Source organism: Gossypium arboreum, chromosome 4 (genome assembly GCF_025698485.1).
Source record: "Gossypium arboreum isolate Shixiya-1 chromosome 4, ASM2569848v2, whole genome shotgun sequence".
Taxonomy (NCBI): Eukaryota; Viridiplantae; Streptophyta; class Magnoliopsida; order Malvales; family Malvaceae; genus Gossypium; species Gossypium arboreum.
The window spans coordinates 121,821,408-121,845,274 of NC_069073.1; the positions used below are offsets into that span (position 1 = coordinate 121,821,408).

Genomic DNA, 23,867 nt, shown 5'->3' on the forward strand with positions numbered 1-23,867 from the left:
TATAAAAACAAACTTCAATTTTCTTCTATGATATATTTATTTTATTTTTCAAGTTTTTATTTCATTATAGATTCTAATTTACTTTATTAATTTTAATATTTAAAAGTTAATTTTTGTTAATAATTAGAATAAATATTTGAAAGTTTTTTTTCTTATTAAATTATGTTTTCAATTCATCAAATTAATATTGAATGGTAAAATTTAATTAAAAATTAAAGTTAGTGATAAAATTTAATAAAATCATCAAATTATGTTATCAATTATATATATTACTTTTGAAGAGATTATGTACTTAAGAAAGACATGGCAAGAATAAGTTAGTAGAATGTTGTTTTGTTTAAAGTAAAAGTATAAAAGGAATAGCATTGTTGAGGATTATGCTATGCCAATGTGATCAAGTAAGGAATCAAAAAATATAAAGGTGGTTTCTTTACGCTATACTAAAGTGTTCAAGTATGAAGCTATGTATCGTAGGTGACTTGAATGGAGGATATGCAAGCAATTAACTAACAGGTATGGCATTTGGTAAATTTCTTAATTTGCTGTATTTTATTTTATTTTTATTTTTTTTGTTGAGCTTGGAATGTTTCAAGCTAATTAATTCAATTTTGTTTGGTGTTATCCAGGAAGATATAGATCAACAAAAATGGAACCATCGATAAACATCATGCTTATTTCCTCTTGTGAACCACAGGAGCCTGAAGAGAACATCACTCACATGGATACTTGGCTGTATAAGGCAGCAGCAGAAGGCAACATTGAAGTATTCAATAATAAGCAGGGGCTTCAACTTGAGACGCTAAAGACCCCAAACCATGACAACGTGCTCCATCTTAACTTGGCAACCCAGGAAAATGCTGTCTCGCTTATTAACAGATTTCTCTCAAAATTCATATTCTTCCCCTTACAATATTCAATCTTCTCTCTGTCTTTGCCAAATTTAATTACTAGGTTAAGAGGAGAAAAAAGATCAGATTTTATCGAACAAATTCTCAGCAAGTGTCCGTCACTGCTACTCCAAACGAATGCTAAAGGTCAAACTCCTTTGCACGTTGCAGCAAGGTATGGACATTCTGCTATTGTGAAACTTCTAATCAAGTCTTGTGCGAAACCTAGAGATGGAGATTTAGAGAAGCTGGGAACGGATCAAGTAAATGCAGTGAGGGAGATGCTGAGGATTAGGGATCAGGAATCCAACACGGCTTTACATGAAGCAGCAGGGTGTGGTAATGTTGAAGTGGTGAAAGCATTGTTGGAGTTTGAAGATCCTGAGTTTCCGTATTCTGCCAACCAAAAACAGGAGACTCCACTTTACATAGCAGCTAGGAGAGGAGACGGGGGCGTGCTGAGTATACTGTTGGATAAATACAAATCAACTGCTCATGGCGGCCCCCACGGTAGAACAGCTTTGCATGCAGCAGCTATGGCTGGAGATGCAGGTATGTTGTTGAGTTAGTTCCGTTTTTTTTTCAAAGAAAATTGAAATAAATAAAGAACAGATCTATTGACATTTTTTTTGCTTGGATTTAGAGGCAATAAGGGTAATATTAGAGAAGAAGAAGAATTTGACAAAGGAAAGAGATGAAGATGGACACACCCCTCTTCATTATGCTGCACATTTGGGTCGTAGAATATCAGTTGTGGAAGAACTGTTGAAATGGGATGTATCAGCTGCCTATATAGGTGATAAAAAGAGGGGCATGACACCCCTTCTTATGTCAGCCAGGCAAGGTGATGATGGAACAGTTTTAAAGATTCTCTCTTTATGTCTAGATTGTTGTGAAAAAGTGGACAACAAAGGTTTGAATTTACTTCATTATCTGGCTTTTAGAGGCTCTTCCTCTCCATTAGGACAGTCTCCATTTAAGTATAAACTTTTCAAGCTTGCTGGTGTTGAGATTGCATATGGATCAGTCAAAAATTTAATGAAGTGGGAATGTGACTTTGAAATGACACCTCAAGAAGTTTATAATACACTTCAATATAGGAAATATCATCATAAAGAGGTGCGTATATTGCATTTCCACGGTTATGGTTTTATTAATATTTAAGTTTTGAATTAACATATTTAATAAACTTACAATACAATCAGCTAATTAATGTGTCTGGCATGGCAGAAGGAAGTCAAAAAATTCTGGGAAGAAATTGAGAATGATGTAGTGGCAGAAAAACCAGTTCATCGCTTGCCAACTAGCTCTCCAAAAAACTTGGAGAAGAAAAGAGAGGCTCATTTAATAGTGGCGGCACTTATAGCCACCGTCGCATTCGCAGCGGCAATAACTGTTCCTGGTGGTTTGCAGAGTGAAAAAGAGTCAAAACAAGAAACTCAAGAAAAAGAGTCAGGCACTGCCCTTTTGATTGATGAGGCAGCCTTTAAAGCATTTGTTGTAACAAATACAATGGCCTTTATTTTCTCTGTTTGTGTCCTCACCATCCACTTTGGGTATCAGGATGATATATTATTTGAACTTAGGTTTTGGGGTATTAGTATTTTATTCGAAACTCCGCCTCTTTTTGGGCTCCTTTGGTCTGCAACGGTTGCGATGGTGATTGCCTTCAGCACAGGCAGTTATGTGGTCTTAAAACCTTCCCACGAACTTGTCATTGTTTCATATCTCATCTGCCCTGCCTTTTTTTTCGTTATGTGGCTAATTTTGTGTAATAAAAGATCTCCAGATACTATTCATTTAATACGATAATATATTTTATCATCGATTACAATATTCTTCTAAATTCTAGTATGAATGTTTCCTCTTTGAATAAATATTACTTTAATATTTTTAGATAATCTCTATTTAATTGATTCAATATAAAGTTATTAGTTAATAGATAGATAGACAATCACTATAGCAAAATAGGACTTTAACGGTGTTGATAGACAATCACTATAGCAAAATAGGACTTTAACGGCGTTTTTAGTGGCGTTTGGAGAAAAAAACGTCGCAAATGTTATACATTAGTGGCGTTAGAAAAAAACGCCGCAATAAATCAAGCAATAGCAGCGTTTAAGAGAAAAACGCCGCAAAAGGTGAGCAAGAGTACGCCGTAAATAGTTGAACAATAGTGGCGTTTTTTATCCAAACACCGCGAAAAGTTGAGCAATAGTGGCGTTTTTAGTCCAAACGCCACGAGTATGATTCTAATGGAAAAATCATAAGCTTTGGATTGGGATTCATTTTGTAAGACAAATATTTATATAGTTTTAATAAACAAGTAGAAAAAAATATTATTGGTGTAATGCAATTGTTGTTAGCCAACAGGTCAGAGGTCACAATGACTTATAAGACGAAAATGTCGAGATTGAATATTTGTTTTGTGTAGGGTAAACGACACTCGTTTCGATTTGATTCGATTTAATTTTTATATTTTTATCTTATTTTTGTTTTGAATTCGATTTTATTTTGATATTTGAAATCGACTTTATGAAAAATATAAACTGTACCATTCACTTAGCTATGAGAAAGTTTCATTTTAGTTATTTAATTATGAAAAGTTACTATTTGATAACAAAACTATTTAAAAGCTTTCATTTAAGTTACCAAGCTGTTAAAATCGATGCTATATGGCTTTCTCTAAACCCTTAAACCTTAAACTTTAAACACTAAACCCTAAACCCTAAAAAATAAATTTCATATGGATATTGATGTGTATATATATAGATATAAATGTAAAAGCTTATGTTTATAATAAATTGTGGAAGCAGAACTTAATTTCGATTAAAAAGTCAAAAAGCAAAACACAAACAATAATAAAAGAGGGAAAAAAAAAGTGAAATGGCAAAATGATGCATTTGACAAATGGAAGACTAATATATCAAAATATTAATTTTCTTTTTCAATTCAACATATATTTCAAGTTTATTTTTAGGTTTATGAATTTTATTTTTTTAGAATTCATAATTATCTCTCTTAAATTATGGTTAGCATTCTAATTTAGTTCTTTTAAAACGTTTTATTTAAGTTGTCAAATAATCAGCGTCTTATCAATCATATTATTCTATTATTTTACATGTTAACTTGGGCATTAAAAGTTGGCTCATATCTAGATTAGGGTATAACGTGAATCAAATTTTAATTAGGTTGAGTAATAGTAGCGTTTTTGGCTCCAAACGCCGCAAAAAGTTGAATAATAATGGCGTTTTTGGTCCAAACGCCGTGAATATGTATTAAAAGATTGCAAAATGTTGCCATTTTTAGCTGTGTTTTTAGTGGCGTTTTTACTAAAACGCCGCAAAAGGATATGCGTTAGTGGCGTTTTCACAAAAAAACGCCGTGAATATGTTTTAAAAGTTTACAAAACGTTGCCGTTTTTATCTACGTTTTTATTGGTGTTTTTATCTAGGTTTCGTTCGGACCTGTTCATTGTTCTTCTACTTTTTCTGGGCAAAATTTTGATCAAGATTACTGTCAGGATTTGGTTCCAGTTCTTTTCCACTGCACTATGTCACTATATTTGCATTTGTCTTGGGTTAGGTTCCGTTTGTAATGGCAGCTTTCCCTGTGAGTTTATTTTCTCAATTGACATGGTCAACTCTTTTATAGATGCCTCAGTTTTCTTTGGAAAATCAACAATTTGATGTTGGAAATCAAGCACATTAGCTGCTAATTTATTTATCATGGCTTCTAGAAAGGTATCTAAATCTTGCATTTGTTGTTGAAACCGATTTTGGTATGACTGGTTATACCGCGGGTTCGCCCCATAACTCAAGTTAGGATGATCTTTACATCTTGGGTTATATATATTAGCGTAAGGGTCAAATCGCCTTTGGGGTGGTCCAGGAAAGTTCCCCCACAACATCCAAATGGGCCATAGTATCATCATACAAACTAGAGTATGTGTCAGTTATATGATCAATTGCTGTACAAATTTCGCATAGTCAAGTCAGTCCTATTGTTACTGCAAAAAGAGAGTTCACGATATTAGTAAGTTTATTAAATTTATTTTTTAAAGTTGAATTACTTAGCTGGTGAATCCTTCTAATGGGTTCAAGATTGGCTCAAAATTGCAGCTCAAAATTGCAGAGTATTTATAGCCATCGTGGATATCAAATCTCTTGCCCGTTAAGGGGTCATGTTGACCAATGCCCCTCCACTGGTGACGTCTATCATATTCATTTCTATGGGCTTCAAGTCCTTATAAAAGTATTGGAGAAAAGATTATTTTGTTATCTCATGTTATGGGCAACTTGCAGAGAACTTCTTAAATTGCTCTTAATAATTGTAAAGAAACTCCACATTCTTTTGCCTTATCCCAACAATCTCCTACTTTAACTTAGCTACATGCGATGCTGAGAAAAATTTGTTGAGAAACAAACGGGAAAGATCAACCCAGGTTGTGATAGATCCAGGAGGTAAATAAAATAACCATTCCCTAGCAAAGTCTAATAGGGGAAAAGGGAAAACACGTAATTTAATTTGATCCTCAGTTACGCCCTGAGGTTTCACACTAAGACAAATTGTATGAAACTCTTTTAGATGTTTGTGTGGATTTTCATTTTGCAATCCACGAAAAGTCGGCAGCAACTTGATTAGTCTTAACTTAAGCTCAAAATGAGAATCCATAGTAGGATACACAATGTATAACAGATGTTGATCAGCAAAAACTTCGGCTATTTGCCGAATCATTTGAGCCATAGGTTGTTGTGCTAGATTCGGGTTTACATTAACCCTAGCGTTAGACACTTCTTCCGGTAGACCGACTCCTATATTTTTGTTCTCCAGTGTTTGATTAGGGTTTTCGTTAACCCTAGATTCAACTTCATCTCATGCTTCTATTTTCGGCGGTGGGTTACTCTTAGTTCCTACCTCCTCTAACTGCTTTTTCTGTAGCTTCGTTTCCTGATGATTAGCTTTCGTAGTCTTTTCAATTTCTAAATCGAACGTAATATTTCCTGGAGCATATCTGGTCATAAAATTAATAATTTTAGTAACAAAAAGACCTTATTGATATAATATAGGTAGTTTGAGGATATAATTAGAATGTTTTAAAATTTGAAGACCAATTTGGATTAAGGGTCATAGTTTGAAGATGTTTGATGCAATTAACTGAAATTTAGCAGAAAAAATTGTTAAAAATTATGCAATAGTTAAAAATTTAAGTAAAAATTGATTATAAATTATATATATTTTATATCTTTGATTGAATTCTATAAATTTTGTTGGAGTTGTATTCTTATGGTAATTTTGTTTTCTTTTTAATTATCACAATAGGGAATTTTATTAGCTTTACTTTAATACAAAGCAAGAATAGGATTGTTGAGGACTATGATATGCCTTCAAGGAAGGAATTAAACATAATATCTACTTGAATGAAAGATATTATAGGCAAGCAACAAATAGGAAAGGGTTTGGTAATTTTCTGAATTTGTAGTTTTTTTTTTTTTTTTTCTTGAGCTGATTAATTAAATTTTGTTTGGTGTTATCCAGGAAGAAAGCGGTGCAATAGATCAACAAAAATGGAAGATATTGGAGAACCTGAGAAGCTTGTAGAGAGCATCACTTACATGGACGCTCCTTTGTTTAAGGCTGCGGCAGAAGGCAAAATTGAAGAGTTTGATAATTGCCAGGGCTTGACCTTGAGTCACTAAAGACCCCAAACTATGACAATGTGCTCCATGTTAACTTGGCAAACAGAGTGCATACTGTGAGTGCATGGTCTTTTAAATCAAGGTCCAGACGCAGTAACAGATCAGATTTTGTCAAAAAAATTCTTGGCAAGTGTCCGTTACTGCTACTCCAAACGAACCGTAAAGGTCAAACTCCATTGCACATTGCAGCAAGGTACGGATGTTCTACCACTGTGAAACTTCTTATCAAGTCTCGTGCAGATGGGTATATAGAGAATCTGGGAATGGACGAATTGAAGGCTGTTAGGGAGATGTTGAGGCTTAAGGATGAGGAATCCAACACGGCTTTACATGTAGCAGCACGGTATGGCCATGTTGGAGTGGTTCAAGCATTGCTGGAGCTTGAAGACCCTGATTTTCCATATTCCGTGAACAAAAACCACGAAACTCCACTTTACTTGGCTGCTGAGGGAGGATATGGGCGATCGGTGACTATATTATTAGATAAATGGAAATCAACTGTTCATGGGGGCCCGCACGGTAGAACAGCTTTGCATGCAGCAGTTATGTCTGGAGATGTAGGTAAGTTGAGATAGTTCCAAATCTTTTTTGTTTGAGACAAAAAGAAAGAAAGAATAGATTACTGACTTTTTTAGGTTTGTATTTTGCTTGAATTTAGAGACAACAAAGATAATATTGAAGGAGAAAGGGGATTTAACAAAGGAAACAGATGAAAATGGACACACCCCTCTTCATTATGCAGCACACTTAGGTCACAATTCAATAGTGGAAAAGCTGTTAAAATGGGATGTATCAGCTGCTTATATAGGTGATAGAAAGTGGGAGATGACACCCCTTCTTATGGCAGCCTGGCAAGGCTATGTACGAACAGTAACAAAGATTCTCTTTCATTGTCCAGCTTGTTGTGGAAAAGTGAACAAAAGAGGTTGGAATTTACTTCATTTTTTGGCGTTTAGAGACCATCCTCTTGAATTAATTCTTTCCTTTATCACAACTGTTGATGCTAAGCATAAATATGGATCAATAAAAAATCTAATGGACTGGAAAGATGCCTTTGGAATCACACCTCAACAAGTTTATGATGCATATCAAGGCGAGGCATCTTGCAAGTCCAAGAACGATCGACGTAAAATGGTACACTTATAGTTGTGTTTCTACGGCTACGCCTATGATTTTATTATTATTTTGGGTTTTGAATTAAAGTGGTTAAATAAGATGCATATGTATAATTAAAATGATCTACATAGCTCATTCATGCCTGTTGTGCGGAAGCGTGTGAAAGAGTAAAATTATTGTACTAAAAAATCACACTAAATTCAATTCTCAGGAAAGAGAGGTGGATCACGAGGATCATTTAAGTACCAAGTCTTTCCTAGCCAGAATATCTCTCTATCGTAATTTAATAGCACAATAAATCACTACAATCACACTCACAAAATATGAACAATAAATAGTAAAGAACACCAGAATTTTAACGAGGTTCAGCAAATCTTGCTTACGCCCTCGGGCACTACCAAATATATTTCACTCCAAAACACAAGTGAAACTTTACAAATAGGGAGAGAGAACAATGCCTTAAGTAGAGAATGGCAAATGTAGGATGATTAGAATGAGCAATTGTTGGCCTATTTATAGTTGAGGTTCAAGGGCCACCTTGCAAAGTCCCTATTCACTTAGGGACCAAAAATTGCTATTATTCCATGCCCAACACTAAATAAATATTTGGTGCCCATAACTTTGACCTTTCCAAGGTATGGGTAGGTATGGGAAAGGTATGGGCAAGGTATGGGCAATGAATGGGTATATTCTAATAATCTCCACCTTGAAGATTTGATTAGGATAATCTTATCTTCACACAATTCTTTCTGCCTTTGACAACAATACTTGATAGTGCCTTCTTCAACTGTTAAACTTGCAGGATATTGATCAAGTTCAAACAATGTTCAAACTTGGTTGTTGTTACCACCTTGGTCATCATATCTGCGGGATTATCTCGATCTTGATCTTTCAAGACAAATTTTCCCTCTTCAATAATTTCCGCACAAAATGGAATCAGACGTCGATATGCTTCAGACGTGCATGATAGACTTGATTCTTTGCTAAATGAATAGCACTTTGACTATCACAATACACGTTAATATGCTCCTGAACCAACCCCATGGTTTTAGCCATACCTTGTAACCAAATAGCCTCCTTTTGACCTCATTACACCATGTACTCGGCTTCTGTGGTTGACAATGCAACTGTAGACTGTAATGTAGACTTCTACCTTATTGGTCCTCCAGCAAGTGTAAACACATAACCGGTGGTTAATCTTCGCTTGTCCAAATCACCGGCATAGTCAGAATCAACGTACCCAATAACACATTTACAAAGTGTATTATCCTGCTTGAACAGTAATCCAACATCTACGGTCTTCTGAATATACCGTAGAATCCATTTCACAGCTTGCCAATGTCCTTTTCCAGGATTATGCATATACGTGCTCACTATACTAACTGCCTGTGAAATGTCGAGTCTTGTACACACCATTGCATACATCAAGCTACCCACTGCATTAGAATACAGAACTTGCAACATGTATTCTCATTCCGTATTCGTCGAAGGAGATAGTTGTGCAGAAAGCTTGAAATGAGAAGCCAACGAGGTACTTACAGGTTTTGTCTGCTCGTTCATGCCAAACTGCTGTAGTACCTTCTTCAAATACTGCTTCTGAGATAAGCTAACTCTATCATGAGCTCTATCTCTCTATATTTCCATGCCGAGAATCTTTTTGGCTTCTCCTAGATCTTTCATCTCAAACTCGAGATTGAGTTGAGTCTTCAATCTTTCAATCTCAACTCTACTCTTAGATGCTATTAGCATATCATCAACATATAAGAGCAAGTATATGAAAGTTCCATCTTGTAGCTTCTGAAAATACACACAATGATTAAATTTGCTTCTTGTGTACCTCTGCCCTTTTATGAACTGATCAAATCGCTTGTACCACTGCCTCGAAGATTGCTTCAATCCATAAAGCGACTTTGTCAGTTTGCAAACCCAATTTTCTTTTCCAGCAACCTTGAATCCATCTGGCTGAGTCATATAGATTTCCTCTTCCAAATCACCGTGTAAAAACGCGGTCTTCACATCAAGCTGAACAAGTTCAAGATCATATTGCGCAACCAAGGCTAGTAAAATCTGAATAGACGAGTGCTTCACAACTGGAGAAAACACTTCATTGTAGTCTATTCCTTCTTTCTGAGCGTAACCCTTTGCTACCAATCTAGCCTTGTATCGAATTTCAATTTTACTAGAAAATCCTTCCTTCTTTGCATATACCCAATTGCATCCAATTGCCTTCTTTCCCTTGGGCAGTGTCACCAACTTCCAGGTCCTATTTTTATGAAGAGACTGCATTTCTTCATTCATTGCTTGCTTCCACTTTACACCATCAGGGTTACTTATTGCTTCTGTGTAAGTAGAAGGAACATCATCATCTGCAATTGGAAGTGCATAGGCCACTATATCATCAAAGCGAGCAGGCTTACGAATCTCTCTTCTTGGCCTCCTATATGCAATTGAATCTTGTTGCTGTAGAGGTTCTTGGGTAGGAACCTCTTCATCATTTGTCCCTCCAATATTAGCTGGATCATCGTTAACCTTTTCAAGCTCCACCTGCTGCAAAGTACTACTGGTTTTGTCATCCTTTTGTGAATCCTTGTACTTTAACATGGTTGATTCATCAAAAGTCACATCTCTACTGAAAATAATCTTCCTTGTATCAGGACACCAGAGACGGTATCCTTTTACTCAATCAGTTATACCCAAGAATAATGATTTCTTTACTCTTGGGTCTAACTTAGATTCTTTTACATGATAATATGCAGTGGAACCAAATACATGTAAAGAATCATAATCAGTAGCAAATTTACCAGTCCACATCTCCATAGGAGTTTTTCCATTTATTGCAGCTGATGGCAAACGGTTAATTAGATGGCACGCATATATAATCGCCTCATTAAAATTCCTTGCCCAATCCAAAGATTGGACAACATACATCGAACTTTCTCCAGTATTGTTCGATTCATGCATTCTGCCACCCCATTCTGCTGTGGTGTATCACGAACAGTGAAGTGTCGCACAATGCCCTCATCTTGGCATACTTGTAGAAATTGATCGTTTTTGTACTCAGTACCATTATCTGATCAAAGTCGTTTGACCTTTCGATCAGTCTGAGTCTCCACCATCTTCTTCCATTTCAGAAATGCATCCAAAAATTTACTTTTTCTTTTCATTAGATACACCCATACTTTTCTTGAATAATCATCAACAAAAGTAACAAAATAGTGCATACCTCCCAAAGAAGCCACTTTAGTAGGTCCCCACATATCACTGTGAACGTAGTCCAGAATTCCTTTCGTATTGTGAATTGCTGGATCAAATTTTACCCTCTTCTGCTTGCCCAGAACACAATGTTCACAGAATTCTATTTTGGAAGAATTTGCACCTTTCAACAAGCCTTGCTTCGCCAATGTCTGCAAAGCTTTTTCACCAGCATGCCCCAATCGCATATGCCATAATCTAGTAGCCTCTGAATCTACATCTTTTGTACAAACTGTTGATGTTGATCCAATAACTATACTTCCATTTAAAAAGTACAAGTTATTTCTTCTTGTGCCTTTCATCACCGTCAATTGCCCAGCTACTACTTTTAGTAATCCATCTCTCAAAGTGATTGTGAGCCCTTTAGATTCTAGGGCCCCTAATGAGATGAGATTTTTCTTCAGGCTAGCTACGTAGCGAACATCTGTCAAGACTTGGATTGAGCCATCGTGATTCTTCAATTGGACTGTACCCACTCCCATTGTCTTACAGGCACTATCATTGCCCATAAGAACAATTTCACCTTCTAGCTCTTTAAGACTAGAAAACCAGTCGTTATTAGGACACATATGGTAAGTACATCCTGAATCCAAAATCCACTCATCCGTTTGACATGCCATTTCCATGCCAACCAAGCTAAAGTCTGACTCCTCATCATGCTCCGCTACATATGCATTAGAAATAGCCTTGCCCTTTTGTAGCTTAGGACAATTCTTTTTCCAATGCCCTTTTTCATGGCAAAAGGCACATTCATCTTTGGCGGGTCTCCCTTTGGACTTTCCCCTTCTACCAGATTTGCTGCTGTGTGAACGACCTCTTACTGTTAAGACTTCTGTAGTTGTATCTCTGTGATCTCTTTTATCTTTCTTTCGAGTCTCAGATCTATACAACGCACTACAGACTGCATCAAATGTGATCGTGTCCTTCCCATGAAGCAATGTGGTGGTAAGATGATCATATTCATCAGGAAGGAAATTCAATAAAAATAATGCCTTGTCTTCATCTTCAAATTTCTCATCCAAATTTAGCAAGTCTGCTAAAATTTTATTGAATGAGTTCACTTGGTCATTCATCGACATATCGGGTGCATACGTGAATCGATAAAGTTTCTTTTTCATATAAAGCCTATTTTCAAGACTTTTCGTTAGAAACTTTTCTTCCAGTATATCCCATAACTTCTTCGCTGATGTCTCCCTCATGATAGAGTACTTCTACTCTTTGGCCAAACATAGGAGGATTGTACCACACGCCTGTCTATTGATCTTGGCCCACTCCTTGTCATCCATCTTGTCAGGTTTTTCTTCAAGGGCTATATCTAGCTCTTGCTAACATAAGACATCCAGGATCTCACATTGCCACATACCAAAATTATTGGTACCGTCAAATTTCTCCACTTCAAATTTTGTAGTTGTCACAGTAGTCCTTGCTGATAACGATGCTGCTGCCATTTTTCTCCTCAATCCCAACTACTGTGTACGTGAACAATACCGTATACGTGAATAGTCCTGTATACATGAATAGTACTGTATACGTGAATAGTATCGTAAACGGTCGTATTCCTCAAGTACGAATCTGGCTCTGATACCAATTATTGTGCGGAAGCGTGTAAAAGAGTAAAATTATTGTACTAAAAAATCACACTAAATTCAATTCCCAGGAAAGAGAGGTGAATAACGAGGATCACTTAAGTACCAAGTCTTTCCTAGCCAGAATATCCATCTATCGTAATTTAATAGCACAATAAATCACTGCAATCACACTCACAAAATATGAACAATAAATAGTAAAGAACACCAAAATTTTAACGAGGTTCAGCAAATCTTGCTTACGTCCTCGGGCATTACCAAATATATTTCACTCCAAAACACAAGTGAAACTTTACAAATAGGGAGAGAGAACAATGCCTTAAGTAGAGAATGGAAAATGTAGGATGATTAGAATGAGCAATTGTTGGCCTATTTATAGTTAGGTTCAAGGGCCACATTGCAAAGTCTCTATTCACTTAGGGACCAAAAATTGCTATTATTCCATGCCCTACACTAAATAAATATTTGGTGCCCATAACTTTGACCTTTCCAAGGTATGGGTAGGTATGGGAAAGGTATGGGCAAGGTATGGGCAAGGAATGGGTATATTCTAATAATGCCCGATACGGGGTTTAGTCTATATGTTGGCTTATGTGGTAGTGTAGTATGCGTGTGTATTTTTCAATATATATAATGATATGCTTTATAATACAATCGGCTAATGTGGTAGGAGAAAATTGTGGAATTGGTGAAAGATACTGTTGTTAATGAAGAAGTGGCGGAGAAAGCAGTTGATCCCGTTTTCTGGCCAACTGTCATCGGAGATGATTTGAAGAAGAGACTGACTCTGGAAAAGGAAAGAGATACTCAATTAGTAGTGGCAGCACTTGTAGCCACCGTCATATTTGCAGCAGCAATAACCGTTCCAGGTGGTTTCAAGGGTGAAAAAGAATTAGACCAGGACACTCCTTTCTAATTCATAATGCAGCGTTTAAAGCATTTATCGTAACAGATGGAATGGCCTTTGGTTTCTCTATTCATGTCCTCCTCATCCACTATGGGATACTGCATCATTTTCGGTCACATCCGCGTGAAAAATATTTACCATTTAACATACAGTCAGCTTCTGTTTTCCTCGGTTATGCAATGTATGCAATGATGATTGCTTTCTGCATAGCTACCTATGCGGTATTAAAACCTTCCCACGGACTTGCCATCACTTCATGTTTTTTCGGCGTTGGCAGTTTCTTCTTTTATAGTCTTAAAGGATGTTTTGACAGACTTTTTGAAGGAATTTCCGATTTTTTAAGCAAAAAAGAGCTCTTAAGATGACTCCTATGTTGGTCTTTGATAGATGTATTGATTTGGGTGCTAGAGAAAGCCTAAATGTTTTGGGTTATTTATTAAAGAATACCTATGGATTGTATACAAATAAAAAAGAATCCATGCATTAAGAAAAGCATAGACTTTGGGTTTCTATGAATCACTATATATTATTATTCACGATATAAATCTCAAAATTATATATGAATTTTAGTTAATATATAATTTTATATATCAATTTTGATAGTGTAATTTTTGTTCTCCAGTGTTTGAGTAGGGTTTTCGTTTTGATAGTGTAATTTTTGATAGTGTAGATTCAACTTCATCTCATGCTTTTGTTTTCGGCGATGGGTTACTTTTAGTTCCTACCACCTTTAACTGTTTTTTCTGTAGCTTCATTTCCTTACGATTAGCTTTCATAGTCTTATCAATTTCTAAATCGAATGTAATATTTCCTGGAACATATCTGGTCATAAGAGAAAGAAACAAGATTAGTACGTTGTCGGTCCTTGGAAACGGTGCCAAAATTTGGCACGTCGTTGAAAGCACCAAATATATACCCTAAGAAATAACAAAAAGAATAATATAAGAGAAGTGGAGTCAAATCCTCAGGGACTGGATCACTATAGTTTCTTGCTCCTCAAAATCCTAGGCACAATCGTGCTCAAGAAAAACATCTGACCTGGAAAAAAAAAAATTAAAAATATGGACAGGTTGAGATTAAATAAATTGAAATCGCAATTGTGAAAAAAAACAGGGTTGAGAAAATGGATTTTTTTATTTAAGGGATTCCAGCCTCTATTATCTCAATCATCTTTTGGTTCAATCATAGACCTTTAGATGGTTTTCCTCATGACTAAATAAGCCAGTCATAATGGAGGAGGACGCCTACGACCACCAGCTCCACTTTAGGTTATAGCATTGCGATCTAGAGGAACCTAACTCTAGCCAATCGTCACTCTTGTGGGACCGTCTTACACTAGATCATCATTTCTCAATGGCGAATGCCACGCCATTTCATCTCTTGGTCTCAACAACCTCTAACGTAATAAGTTAGTGAACCAATTATGCAATTCCCAAAACATACAAAGCGATCACCTTTGCACAAGATGAAAAGATTACATTTGGAAGGACATAGACGGAAGTGTCAGTCCCGTAATGTGGAGAAATGATGAATACTCATTGAGAAGGGTTAAGTGAAGGTTTTAAACCTCATGAACTCTTTTTGAGAAATCTTGATAACTTTTGGCTAGATAAGTTTAGTTACTCATACTTTTTGAATAAAAACATAAGTTTAATGAAACAAAATTTTATTGGAAAAGAACAGAAACAAAAGGCTACGAGCCTTAGGGGGATGGAGTTTTTACAGAAGTGAGGAGTGAGTATTCATATGACTCCATCCCCTATTTATAGTACATGAAAAGCCCTAGTTGATTCCTATTTAAACTCTAGATGATAGATATAATTAAAATTAAATCTAAACAATATCATAATAATCATAACAATAATTCCAAATAGAATTCAAATTTAAACAAAGTTTTATGTTCATAAATCTCTTCTTTGAAATTTTTCCCCAAGTCTTCCACGCTTTGTATTCTAGGCAACACATCTTTTCTATTCCGCATGCTAACCTGTTTTGTCTTTGAATTCACGTTTTTTGCCTCTAAATTTCCTTTTTCCTTCAATTTAGTCCCTACAAGATAAAAAAAATCTTAAACAACCTAAATTAGTAGGATCGTACTCAATATATATATATATAATTAGCTCATAAAAGTATGTCACTTTAGAGTATTATCAAATAAAAAAGTACTTTAATTTTTTTTGTGATATGTCTAATTTATTAATATTAATAATCTCCATTTAATTGAAATCAATATAAAGTTATTAGTTGATACACATACAATTTCAAAAAAGGTAAAAAACACAATTTATATAAAGTAAGATTTATTCAATATTAAAGAATAATAAAGATATTGTAACTAATTTTTCATTATAATTAAAAATTAATTTGACAAATTATTGAAAAATATGAGAATTTTAGGTTTAAGAAAAACATAAAGTTTTATATGGGAAGTCGTGGTCAATTCTTTTGGCTAGGTATGATCGGACACATTTAAAGTCATCTTTTAAAATGAAAATTTTGAAAAAAAATTTAAAAACATAATTTTAGGTTTACGGTAGAAATCCTGAGAAAAATGTTTAAGTTAGAGAGTTGGTTATGCGAAAGGAAGATGTCAGCATCTTTACGATGCTAAATTTTAGCATCTTGTTAAATATATGTTGTCTACATTCGTAAATTAAAATTCATATCTCGGTATTTAATTATGATCCAAATTTTTGATAAATTAAAAACTATATATATAAATGAGTGAATCGATTTTTTTAATAGAAAAAAAAAAAGATAAGGACCAAGTGTAGCATTTCCATAATTCAGGGGCCTTTCTTGAGGTTTTCCATTTTATATTTTTATCATATATAAAAATAAAAAGTTTTATAGGGTTTAGGGTCAAATTTTAAGTCCTTTTGTCATTAAAAGTGTTAATTTAATAATTAAATGACATGCGAAATCTAACATAGCCATATTTAAAATGAAAATTTTAAGGAAATATATAGGATGTTATTGACACATTACTATTAAACGTAAAAACTAAAAATAAAATAAAATTGAACGATAAAGCATATGTAAAAGCTTTGAAAACCTCAAAACAAAAAATTCAAAACATCTATTTTTACAATATTTATTCAAAATTTTATTTTAAATTATATCCCATATGATTTGATATGTCATTTAACGAGTTAATGATTTTATTAACGAAAGGATTTAATTAATATAACATCGATAATTTAGAGATATAATTAGACATTAGATAGTTAAAACAAGTTATTTCTTTTTATTGGACATTCGACAACAAAATATTGTGGTATGAATCACTTTTTCGTCAAACATGTTTTTAAATTTTCAAAAATAGAAAATGAAATAATTGGAATTGAAAATATAAAAATAAAAATAAAATTATTTTAGAAACCAAATGAAGCATAAATTTTTGGGTTAATATATCATTTTGTACCGAGTTTAGTTTTAATGTTTATTTTATACCTAAATTTGACTTCATAAGGTACAATGAATATTTGACACATGTACTCTAGTAAAAAACCATAGGTATTGTAATTGAGACAAAAAAAAAAGAGCTCAAGTATTAAATTTAAAATTAAAGTCAAACTCGGGTACTTAACTATGACAAAAAAAATCAAGTACCAAATTGAAAAAAACATAAAAAGTATAAAATTGAACATTAAAAAACTTAATCTATTTTTGACGTCCTATAGAAAATGAAATACCATACTAAACAATTAGAGTGCATTTAATTTTCTTAGTATGATTTGTTTACTATTTTAATTTTCTTTTACTCACAAAATAAATTATTTTTTATTTTAATTTCAGATATATCTGCATATGTTGAAGATACTGTAGCTTATAAGATTTAACGTCCTCAAATTAATAAAGCATTATGTTTAGTATCGGAGCAAGCTTGCTTATAAGAAAAATTAACATTGTAGCTTGCTCCGATTAAGTTATGTTGTATAAGATTTAACGTCTCATTTAAGGATTAAATTAATAATTTTAGTAACAAAAGATTTTATTGATATAATATCGGTAGTTTGAGGATATAATTAGAATGTTTTAAAATTTAAAGACCAATTTAGATTGGGGCTCATAATTTGGAGATGTGTGGTGCAATTAACTCAAATTAAGTAGACAAAATTGTTAAAAATTATGCAATAGTTAAAAATTTTAAGTAAAAATTGATTATAAATTATATATATTTTTATATCTTTTGATTGAATTCTATAAATTTTGTTGGAGTTGTATTCTTATGGTAATTTTGTTTTCTTTTTTAATTATCACAATAGGGAATTTTATTAGCTTTACTTTAATACAAAGCAAGAATAGCATTGTTGAGGACTATGCTATGCCAATGTGTTCAAGGAAGGAATTTAAAAAAAAAAATTAATGGTGGTTTCTTTACGCTTCACTATAGTGTTCAAGTATGAAATTATATACTTGTCTACTTGAATGAAAGATATTATAGGCAAGCAACAAATAGGTAAGGCATTTGGTAATTTTCTGATTTTGTAGTTTTTTTTTTTTTTTTTGCTTGAGCTGATTAATTAAATTTTGTTTGGTGTTATCCAGGAAGAAAGCGGTGCAATAGATCAACAAAAATGGAAGATTTGGGAGAACCTGAGAAGCTTGTAGAGAGCATCACTTACATGGAAGTTCCTTTGTATAAGGCTGCAGCAGAAGGCAAAATTGAAGAATTTGATAATCGACAGGAGCTTAACCTTGAGTCACTAAAGACCCCAAACTATGACAATGTGCTCCATGTTAACTTGGCAAACAGCGAGCGTACTGCGAGTGCATGGTCTTTTAAATCAAGGTCCAGACGCAGTAACAGATCAGATTTTGTCAAAAAAATTCTTGGCAAGTGTCCGTCACTGCTACTCCAAACGAACCGTAAAGGTCAAACTCCATTGCACATTGCAGCAAGGTATGGACGTTCTACCACTGTGAAACTTTTTATCGAGTCTCGTGCAGATGGAGATATAGAGAATCTGGGAATGGACGAATTGAAGGCTGTTAGGGAGATGTTGAGGCTTAAGGATGAGGAATCCAACATGGCTTTACATGTAGCAGCACGGTATGGCCACGTTGGAGTGGTACAAGCATTGCTGAAGCATGAAGACCCTGATTTTCCATATTCTGTGAACAAAAATCACGAAACTCCACTTTACTTAGCTGCTAAGGGAGGATATGGGCGATCGGTGACTAAATTATTAGATAAATGGAAATCAACTGTTCATGGGGGACCGTACGGTAGAACAACTTTGCATGCAGCAGTTATGTCTGGAGATGTAGGTAAGTTGAGTTAGTTCCAAATCTTTTATGTTTGAGACAAAAAGAAAGAAAGAATAGATTAGAATAGATTACTGACTTTTTTAGGTTTGTATTTTGCTTGAATTTAGAGACAACAAAGATAATATTGAAGGAGAAAGGGGATTTAACAAAGGAAACAGATGAAATTGGACACACCCCTCTTCATTATGCAGCACACTTGGGTCGCAATTCAATAGTGGAAGAGCTGTTAAAAGAGGATGTTTCAGCTGCTTATATAGGTGATAAAAAGTGGGAGATGACCCCCCTTCTTATGGCAGCCAGGCAAGGCTATGGACTAACAGTAAGAAAGATTCTCTTTCATTGTCCAGCTAGTTGTGAAAAAGTGGACAAAAGGGGTTGGAATTTACTTCATTTTGTGGCGTTTAGAGACAATCCTCTTCAATTAATTCTTTTTTTTTCCGCAATTGGTGATGCTGAGCTTGAATATGGATCAGTCAAAAATCTAATGGACTGGAAAGATACTTATGGAATCACACCTCAACAAGTTTATGATGCATGTCAAGGCGTGGCATCTTCCGAGAACAATCAACGTAAGAAGGTACACTTAATTGTGTTTCTACAGCTACGGCTTTGGTTTAATTATTTTTTTGGGTTTTGAATTAAAGTGGTAAATAATATGCATGTATAAATATAATGACTTATATAGCTCATTCATGCCTACCTGGGTTTAGTATGTAGATTTGCCTATGTGATGATGTAGTATGCGCGTGTGTATTGTTTCAATATATATATATATATATATATATAATGACATGCATTACAATACAACTGGCTAATGTGGTAGGAGCAAATTGTGGAATTGGTGAAAGATATTGTTGTCAATGAAGAAGTGGCGGAGAAAGCAATTAATCCTGTTCCCTCTTCAACTATCAACAGAGAGGATTTGCAGAAGACAAGAGATACTCATTTAGTAGTGGCAGCACTTGTAGCCACTGTCACATTTGCAGCAGCAATAACCGTTCCAGGTGGTTTCAAGGGTGAAAAAGAATTAGATCAGGGCACTCCTTTTCTAATTCATGATGCAGCGTTTAAAGCATTTGTCATAACAGATGCACTGGCCTTTGGTCTCTCTGTTTGTACCCTCATCATCCACTTTGATATGGTAAATCCTCTTTTTTCACGTTAGCATGATAAAATATCCGGCATAATGCTCGCTGATAGGTTCCTTGGTTATGCAACGTATGTGATGGTGATAGCTTTCTGCACAGCTAATTATGCGGTATTAAAACCTTCCCATGGACTTGCCATCATTTCATGTTCCCTCGGCCTTAGCTTTTTTCTCTTTTATCTTCTTAAAAAATCAGTGATTTCTACATTGACAGTTACGTCATGGGAATTACATAAAAATTTGAGTTTTAGAGAAATCCTAACTATCAATAGATTTTTAACAAAGAATCTTGATTCAGTTGATGAAATAGGAAAAAGAATCGATGCATTAAGAAAACCATAGACTTGGGTTTTAAGAATCCCATATATTATTTATTTAGGAATAAATATCAAAATTATATATAAATTTTGGGATAATATGTAATAAACTTTGATTTTGTATAATTTTATAAATGAAATTTTAATTTGATTCAGTACTCACAAATTATTAACACAATTATTGATATATCATCATTTTATCCTTATATATTACATACAAAAATGATTATATTTATCAAATATAAAAATATTTATTTATTTTTAAGTGTATATGATTGAATCAAAATTTTACGTGTATAATTATACCAAATCAAAATTCATATATCAAATTCCACATTTAATCAAAATCAGTATATAATTTTAAAATTTCTACTATTGTTTATTAAAACCTTCAATAAAATCTCATTGGTGTATATATATATTTGTTCTACCCTCTAAAACTATATAATCTACCTAATCTTTCAAAAGGTCGCTCATGATGGACAGGATTTAGCCGGTTCTCCAAAGCTTTCGCACTACTGTTTGAATCACCACTATTGTCATGTAAACCCTTACCATCTTCATCCAACAGCCAGCCTGTGCTTATTTCTGTTGAGCATTGGCCTGCAATGCAGCATGTGACCAGCAGCTACTTCAAGCAGACCAGAAATGTAGCAGAACCGAGAGCAACAACAGCTTGGTGCATTTTGGTTTCATTTTGTTCAAATGTAATTTGCTTAGTTAGTTTGTAATTTGTAATCTAAGTTTGTAAGATTTTTGATTTGCACTTGATGTAATGGCTGATGTATCAACTAGCTTTAATTTGAATTTCAATCTTGTATTAGTCAAGTATAAGTGGGAGCAGTTACATTGTTAGCTAACTGTCAAATTCTCTTTGTAACTTACATATAATCTGATATTATCAATGAAAATGTATGCTTTTCAGCTCAATCTTCTTGTTGTTCAAATTTCCTCTCATTTTCAAACTTTTGTTTACTGTCATTCTTAGCAAAACTTGGTTTGTTCTGAGATTGATTGCTGCATTTGTTTCAACAAATGGTATCAGAGCCTAAGTCTTTGAGGGCCTCTGTTTTGTTGGTTGATTTGTTAAGAGAACACAAGCTTGAGAACAAGAGATTGAAGCTGTTGAGGTTATTTCAGCAAGATGAGTTTCACATCACCTCCACCTCCAGTGTTTGCTGGTGAGAACTACCACATTTGTGTAGTCAAAATGAAAACTTACCTTCAATCTCAAGACTTGTGGAGTGTAGTTGAGAATGACATCGAACCACCTCCATTGAGAGCCAATCCCACTATTGCTCAAATGAGGCAGCATGCTGAGGAGAGCACCAAGAAGCACAAAGCCTTGGCATGCTTGCAAAATGGAGTGACAGATGTAATCTTCACTTGAATCATGGCCTGCAGCACACCTAAGGAAGCATGGGAAAGGTTGAAGGAGAAGTTCATGGGGTCAGACAAAACTAGGCAGCAACAAGTGATAAACTTAAGGAGGGACTTTAAAAACTTGAAGATGAAAGAGTCTGAGAGTATCAAGCAATACTCAGACAGGATCATGGCCACTGTCAACAACATAAGGTTGCTTGGTGAGGATTTCAGTGATAGCAGAGCGGTTGAAAAGGTTATCACCACACTCCCTGAGAGATTTGAGTCCAAAATCTCATCACTTGAAGATTCAAGGGACTTGACAACCATCTCTTTGTCTGAGTTAGTGAATTCCCTTTATGCTTTGGAGCAGAGAAGAGCCAATAGGCAGGAAGACCATCCTGAAGGAGCCTTCCAAGCAAAGGCCAAAGAAAGCTCCAGCACAAGTCAGAAAGCAAAGAAGCCTTGGCTTGAAAAAAGGGACAAACCAAGGAGAGATTCAGGCAATAGGAAGTTTCCACCATGTGTTCACTGCAAGAAGACCACACATTTGAAAAATTTTACTGGTTTAGGCCAGACATCCAATGTAGAAGTTGCAAGCAGTTTGGCCATGTTGAGAAGGTTTGTAAAAACAAACCAAAGGCACCAGCACAACAGCAGATCCAAGCCCAAGCTGCTGAGGACCTTCAAGCTCAGGAGGAACATGTGTTCACAGCCTCCTGCTTTATATCCTCAAGCAAAGTTGGAAGCAATTGGTTGGTGGATAGTGGCTGCTCACACCACATGGCAAGTAATGAAAACTTGTTTAAGGATCTTGATAGAAGCTATGGCTCAAAAATCAGAATTGGTAATGGTGAACTGATTGAAGCCAAAGGCAGAGGCAGTGTCTTAATTAGCACTTGTTCATGTAACAAAATCATTTCAGATGTGCTTTTTGTGCCTAATATTGATCAGAATATGTTGAGTGTTGGTCAGTTGGTTGAAAAAGGGTATTCCCTAGTTTTCAAGAATGGTTCATGTGTTATTAAGGATCTTCATGGCCAAGAAATGATCACTGTAGGTATGTGTAACGTCCCCCCTACCCGAGACCGTTGCCGGAGTCAAGCAGGAGACATTACAAAACTTATCTTAGCACTTAAACAGTTTTCGTAGTAAACTATCCATCTGCGTCACAGTCGCTAAAAAAATTATATCTCGAGTTACGAAACTCAAAATCCAATTCCGTAAATTTTCCCTGAAACTAGACTCATATATCTACTTACTAATTTTTTTCTAGAATTTTGGTCAGGCCAATTAGTACAGTTTATTATAAGAAGTCTCCCTGTTTCAGGGTTCAGCTACTCTGACCCTTGTGCACTTCGAATCAAATTTCTTCCTGTACAGAAATCCAATGACTATGCCATTTGTTTCAATTAAAAATAGACTCAATAATGAATCCATACATATAAATTTTGAGTCCTAATTCTTAATACACAATTTATGGTGAATTTCTAAAGTAAGAACAGGGAATCCAGAAATTGTTCTAACCCTGTTTCACCAAAATGTAAATATCTCATAAAATACAACTCTTTTACCAATTTTGTTTCTTCCATATAAAATAGATTTATTAAGCTTCAATTACATATTTTATTCATCATCTAATTCACTTTATACTATTTTTGGTATATTTTCAAAGTTGGACTACTGTTACTGTCCAAATCTGTTTTAGTATAAAATGTTGATAACTAAGTTTATAACATCTTCATTTCTTCTTTCTACAACATTTACCAACAATTCCTCTTATTACTCTTCACTAACATATCAAAACATACCATTCTTAAGGTTTTGGTAACATTTACAAAACATACCAAAATATCATTTAACAACTTAGATACTTTCAATATAACCAAAAGACATCCTAGGTACAATGCCATTTTCCAAAAGATAGAAACTTCACCAATTTGAGTTTGGGGATCGGCTTGTATCTTTGAGTCCTTATACTTTCAGTACCTAGCTGCGCGACGAAACAAACCGACGCTGAGAATACTCTCAGTGGTATTTCCATAAACAATAGCTTAATCAACTTTAAAACATGGTAATTCAAACACATTATTGCTATTATTCAATATCAATCAGTACTTTACTAACCTTTACTTTATTTACCCTTATTAACATAACTCGGACACTAACGGATACACGGATCCAACCCACACTCCGGGATAAGCACATAGTGCTTCATCGGAACAAATCTGGAACTTTAACATTATAGTACACAAAGTACTTCATCGGAACAAATCCGGAACTTTAACAGTAGTCGACACATAGTGTCTCATCGACTCAA

At 34.6% G+C, this 23,867-nt stretch overlaps 3 protein-coding genes across 5 annotated transcripts; all 3 read left to right on the top strand.

The window, feature by feature from the left end:
* The first annotated feature begins 384 nt into the window (after window positions 1-384).
* Window positions 385-2,733, top strand: LOC108459166 (ankyrin repeat-containing protein ITN1-like). 2 transcript variants are annotated; one of them, XM_017758524.2, is made up of 4 exons: window positions 385-513; window positions 627-1,439; window positions 1,531-2,006; window positions 2,118-2,733. In XM_017758524.2, exons 2-4 carry the CDS (start codon window positions 647-649, stop codon window positions 2,697-2,699), a joined length of 1,851 nt encoding a protein of 616 aa, XP_017614013.1. In that variant the 5' UTR covers window positions 385-513; window positions 627-646; the 3' UTR covers window positions 2,700-2,733. The 2 variants fall into 2 exon arrangements, with proteins under 2 accessions (XP_017614013.1, XP_052882831.1); XM_053026871.1 differs by having other exon boundaries at window positions 2,121-2,733.
* A 3,595-nt stretch (window positions 2,734-6,328) lies between these two features.
* On the top strand, window positions 6,329-13,609 carry LOC108459167 (uncharacterized). Its single transcript, XM_017758525.2, has 3 exons — window positions 6,329-7,147; window positions 7,245-7,720; window positions 13,211-13,609. Exons 1-3 carry the CDS (start codon window positions 6,850-6,852, stop codon window positions 13,454-13,456), a joined length of 1,020 nt encoding a protein of 339 aa, XP_017614014.1. The 5' UTR covers window positions 6,329-6,849; the 3' UTR covers window positions 13,457-13,609.
* A 4,170-nt stretch (window positions 13,610-17,779) lies between these two features.
* On the top strand, window positions 17,780-20,090 carry LOC108459168 (uncharacterized). 2 transcript variants are annotated; one of them, XM_017758526.2, is made up of 4 exons: window positions 17,780-17,909; window positions 17,999-18,721; window positions 18,829-19,298; window positions 19,545-20,090. In XM_017758526.2, exons 1-4 carry the CDS (start codon window positions 17,879-17,881, stop codon window positions 19,884-19,886), a joined length of 1,566 nt encoding a protein of 521 aa, XP_017614015.2. In that variant the 5' UTR covers window positions 17,780-17,878; the 3' UTR covers window positions 19,887-20,090. The 2 variants fall into 2 exon arrangements, with proteins under 2 accessions (XP_017614015.2, XP_052882832.1); XM_053026872.1 differs by having other exon boundaries at window positions 18,829-19,290; window positions 19,545-19,703.
* Window positions 20,091-23,867: the final 3,777 nt, after the last annotated feature.

Excerpts from the sequence above, each read along its gene's own strand:
- LOC108459166 (XM_017758524.2), top strand. The coding sequence starts at position 647 with ATGGAACCATCGATAAACATCATGCTTATTTCCTCTTGTGAACCACAG. Across the intron at positions 1,440-1,530 it reads AGCTATGGCTGGAGATGCAG|AGGCAATAAGGGTAATATTA; the intron begins GTATGTTGTTGA and ends GCTTGGATTTAG. Across the intron at positions 2,007-2,117 it reads GGAAATATCATCATAAAGAG|AAGGAAGTCAAAAAATTCTG; the intron begins GTGCGTATATTG and ends CTGGCATGGCAG.
- LOC108459167 (XM_017758525.2), top strand. The coding sequence starts at position 6,850 with ATGGACGAATTGAAGGCTGTTAGGGAGATGTTGAGGCTTAAGGATGAG. Across the intron at positions 7,148-7,244 it reads AGTTATGTCTGGAGATGTAG|AGACAACAAAGATAATATTG; the intron begins GTAAGTTGAGAT and ends GCTTGAATTTAG. Across the intron at positions 7,721-13,210 it reads AGAACGATCGACGTAAAATG|GAGAAAATTGTGGAATTGGT; the intron begins GTACACTTATAG and ends CTAATGTGGTAG.
- LOC108459168 (XM_017758526.2), top strand. The coding sequence starts at position 17,879 with ATGAAAGATATTATAGGCAAGCAACAAATAG. Across the intron at positions 17,910-17,998 it reads TATAGGCAAGCAACAAATAG|GAAGAAAGCGGTGCAATAGA; the intron begins GTAAGGCATTTG and ends GGTGTTATCCAG. Across the intron at positions 19,299-19,544 it reads AGAACAATCAACGTAAGAAG|GAGCAAATTGTGGAATTGGT; the intron begins GTACACTTAATT and ends CTAATGTGGTAG.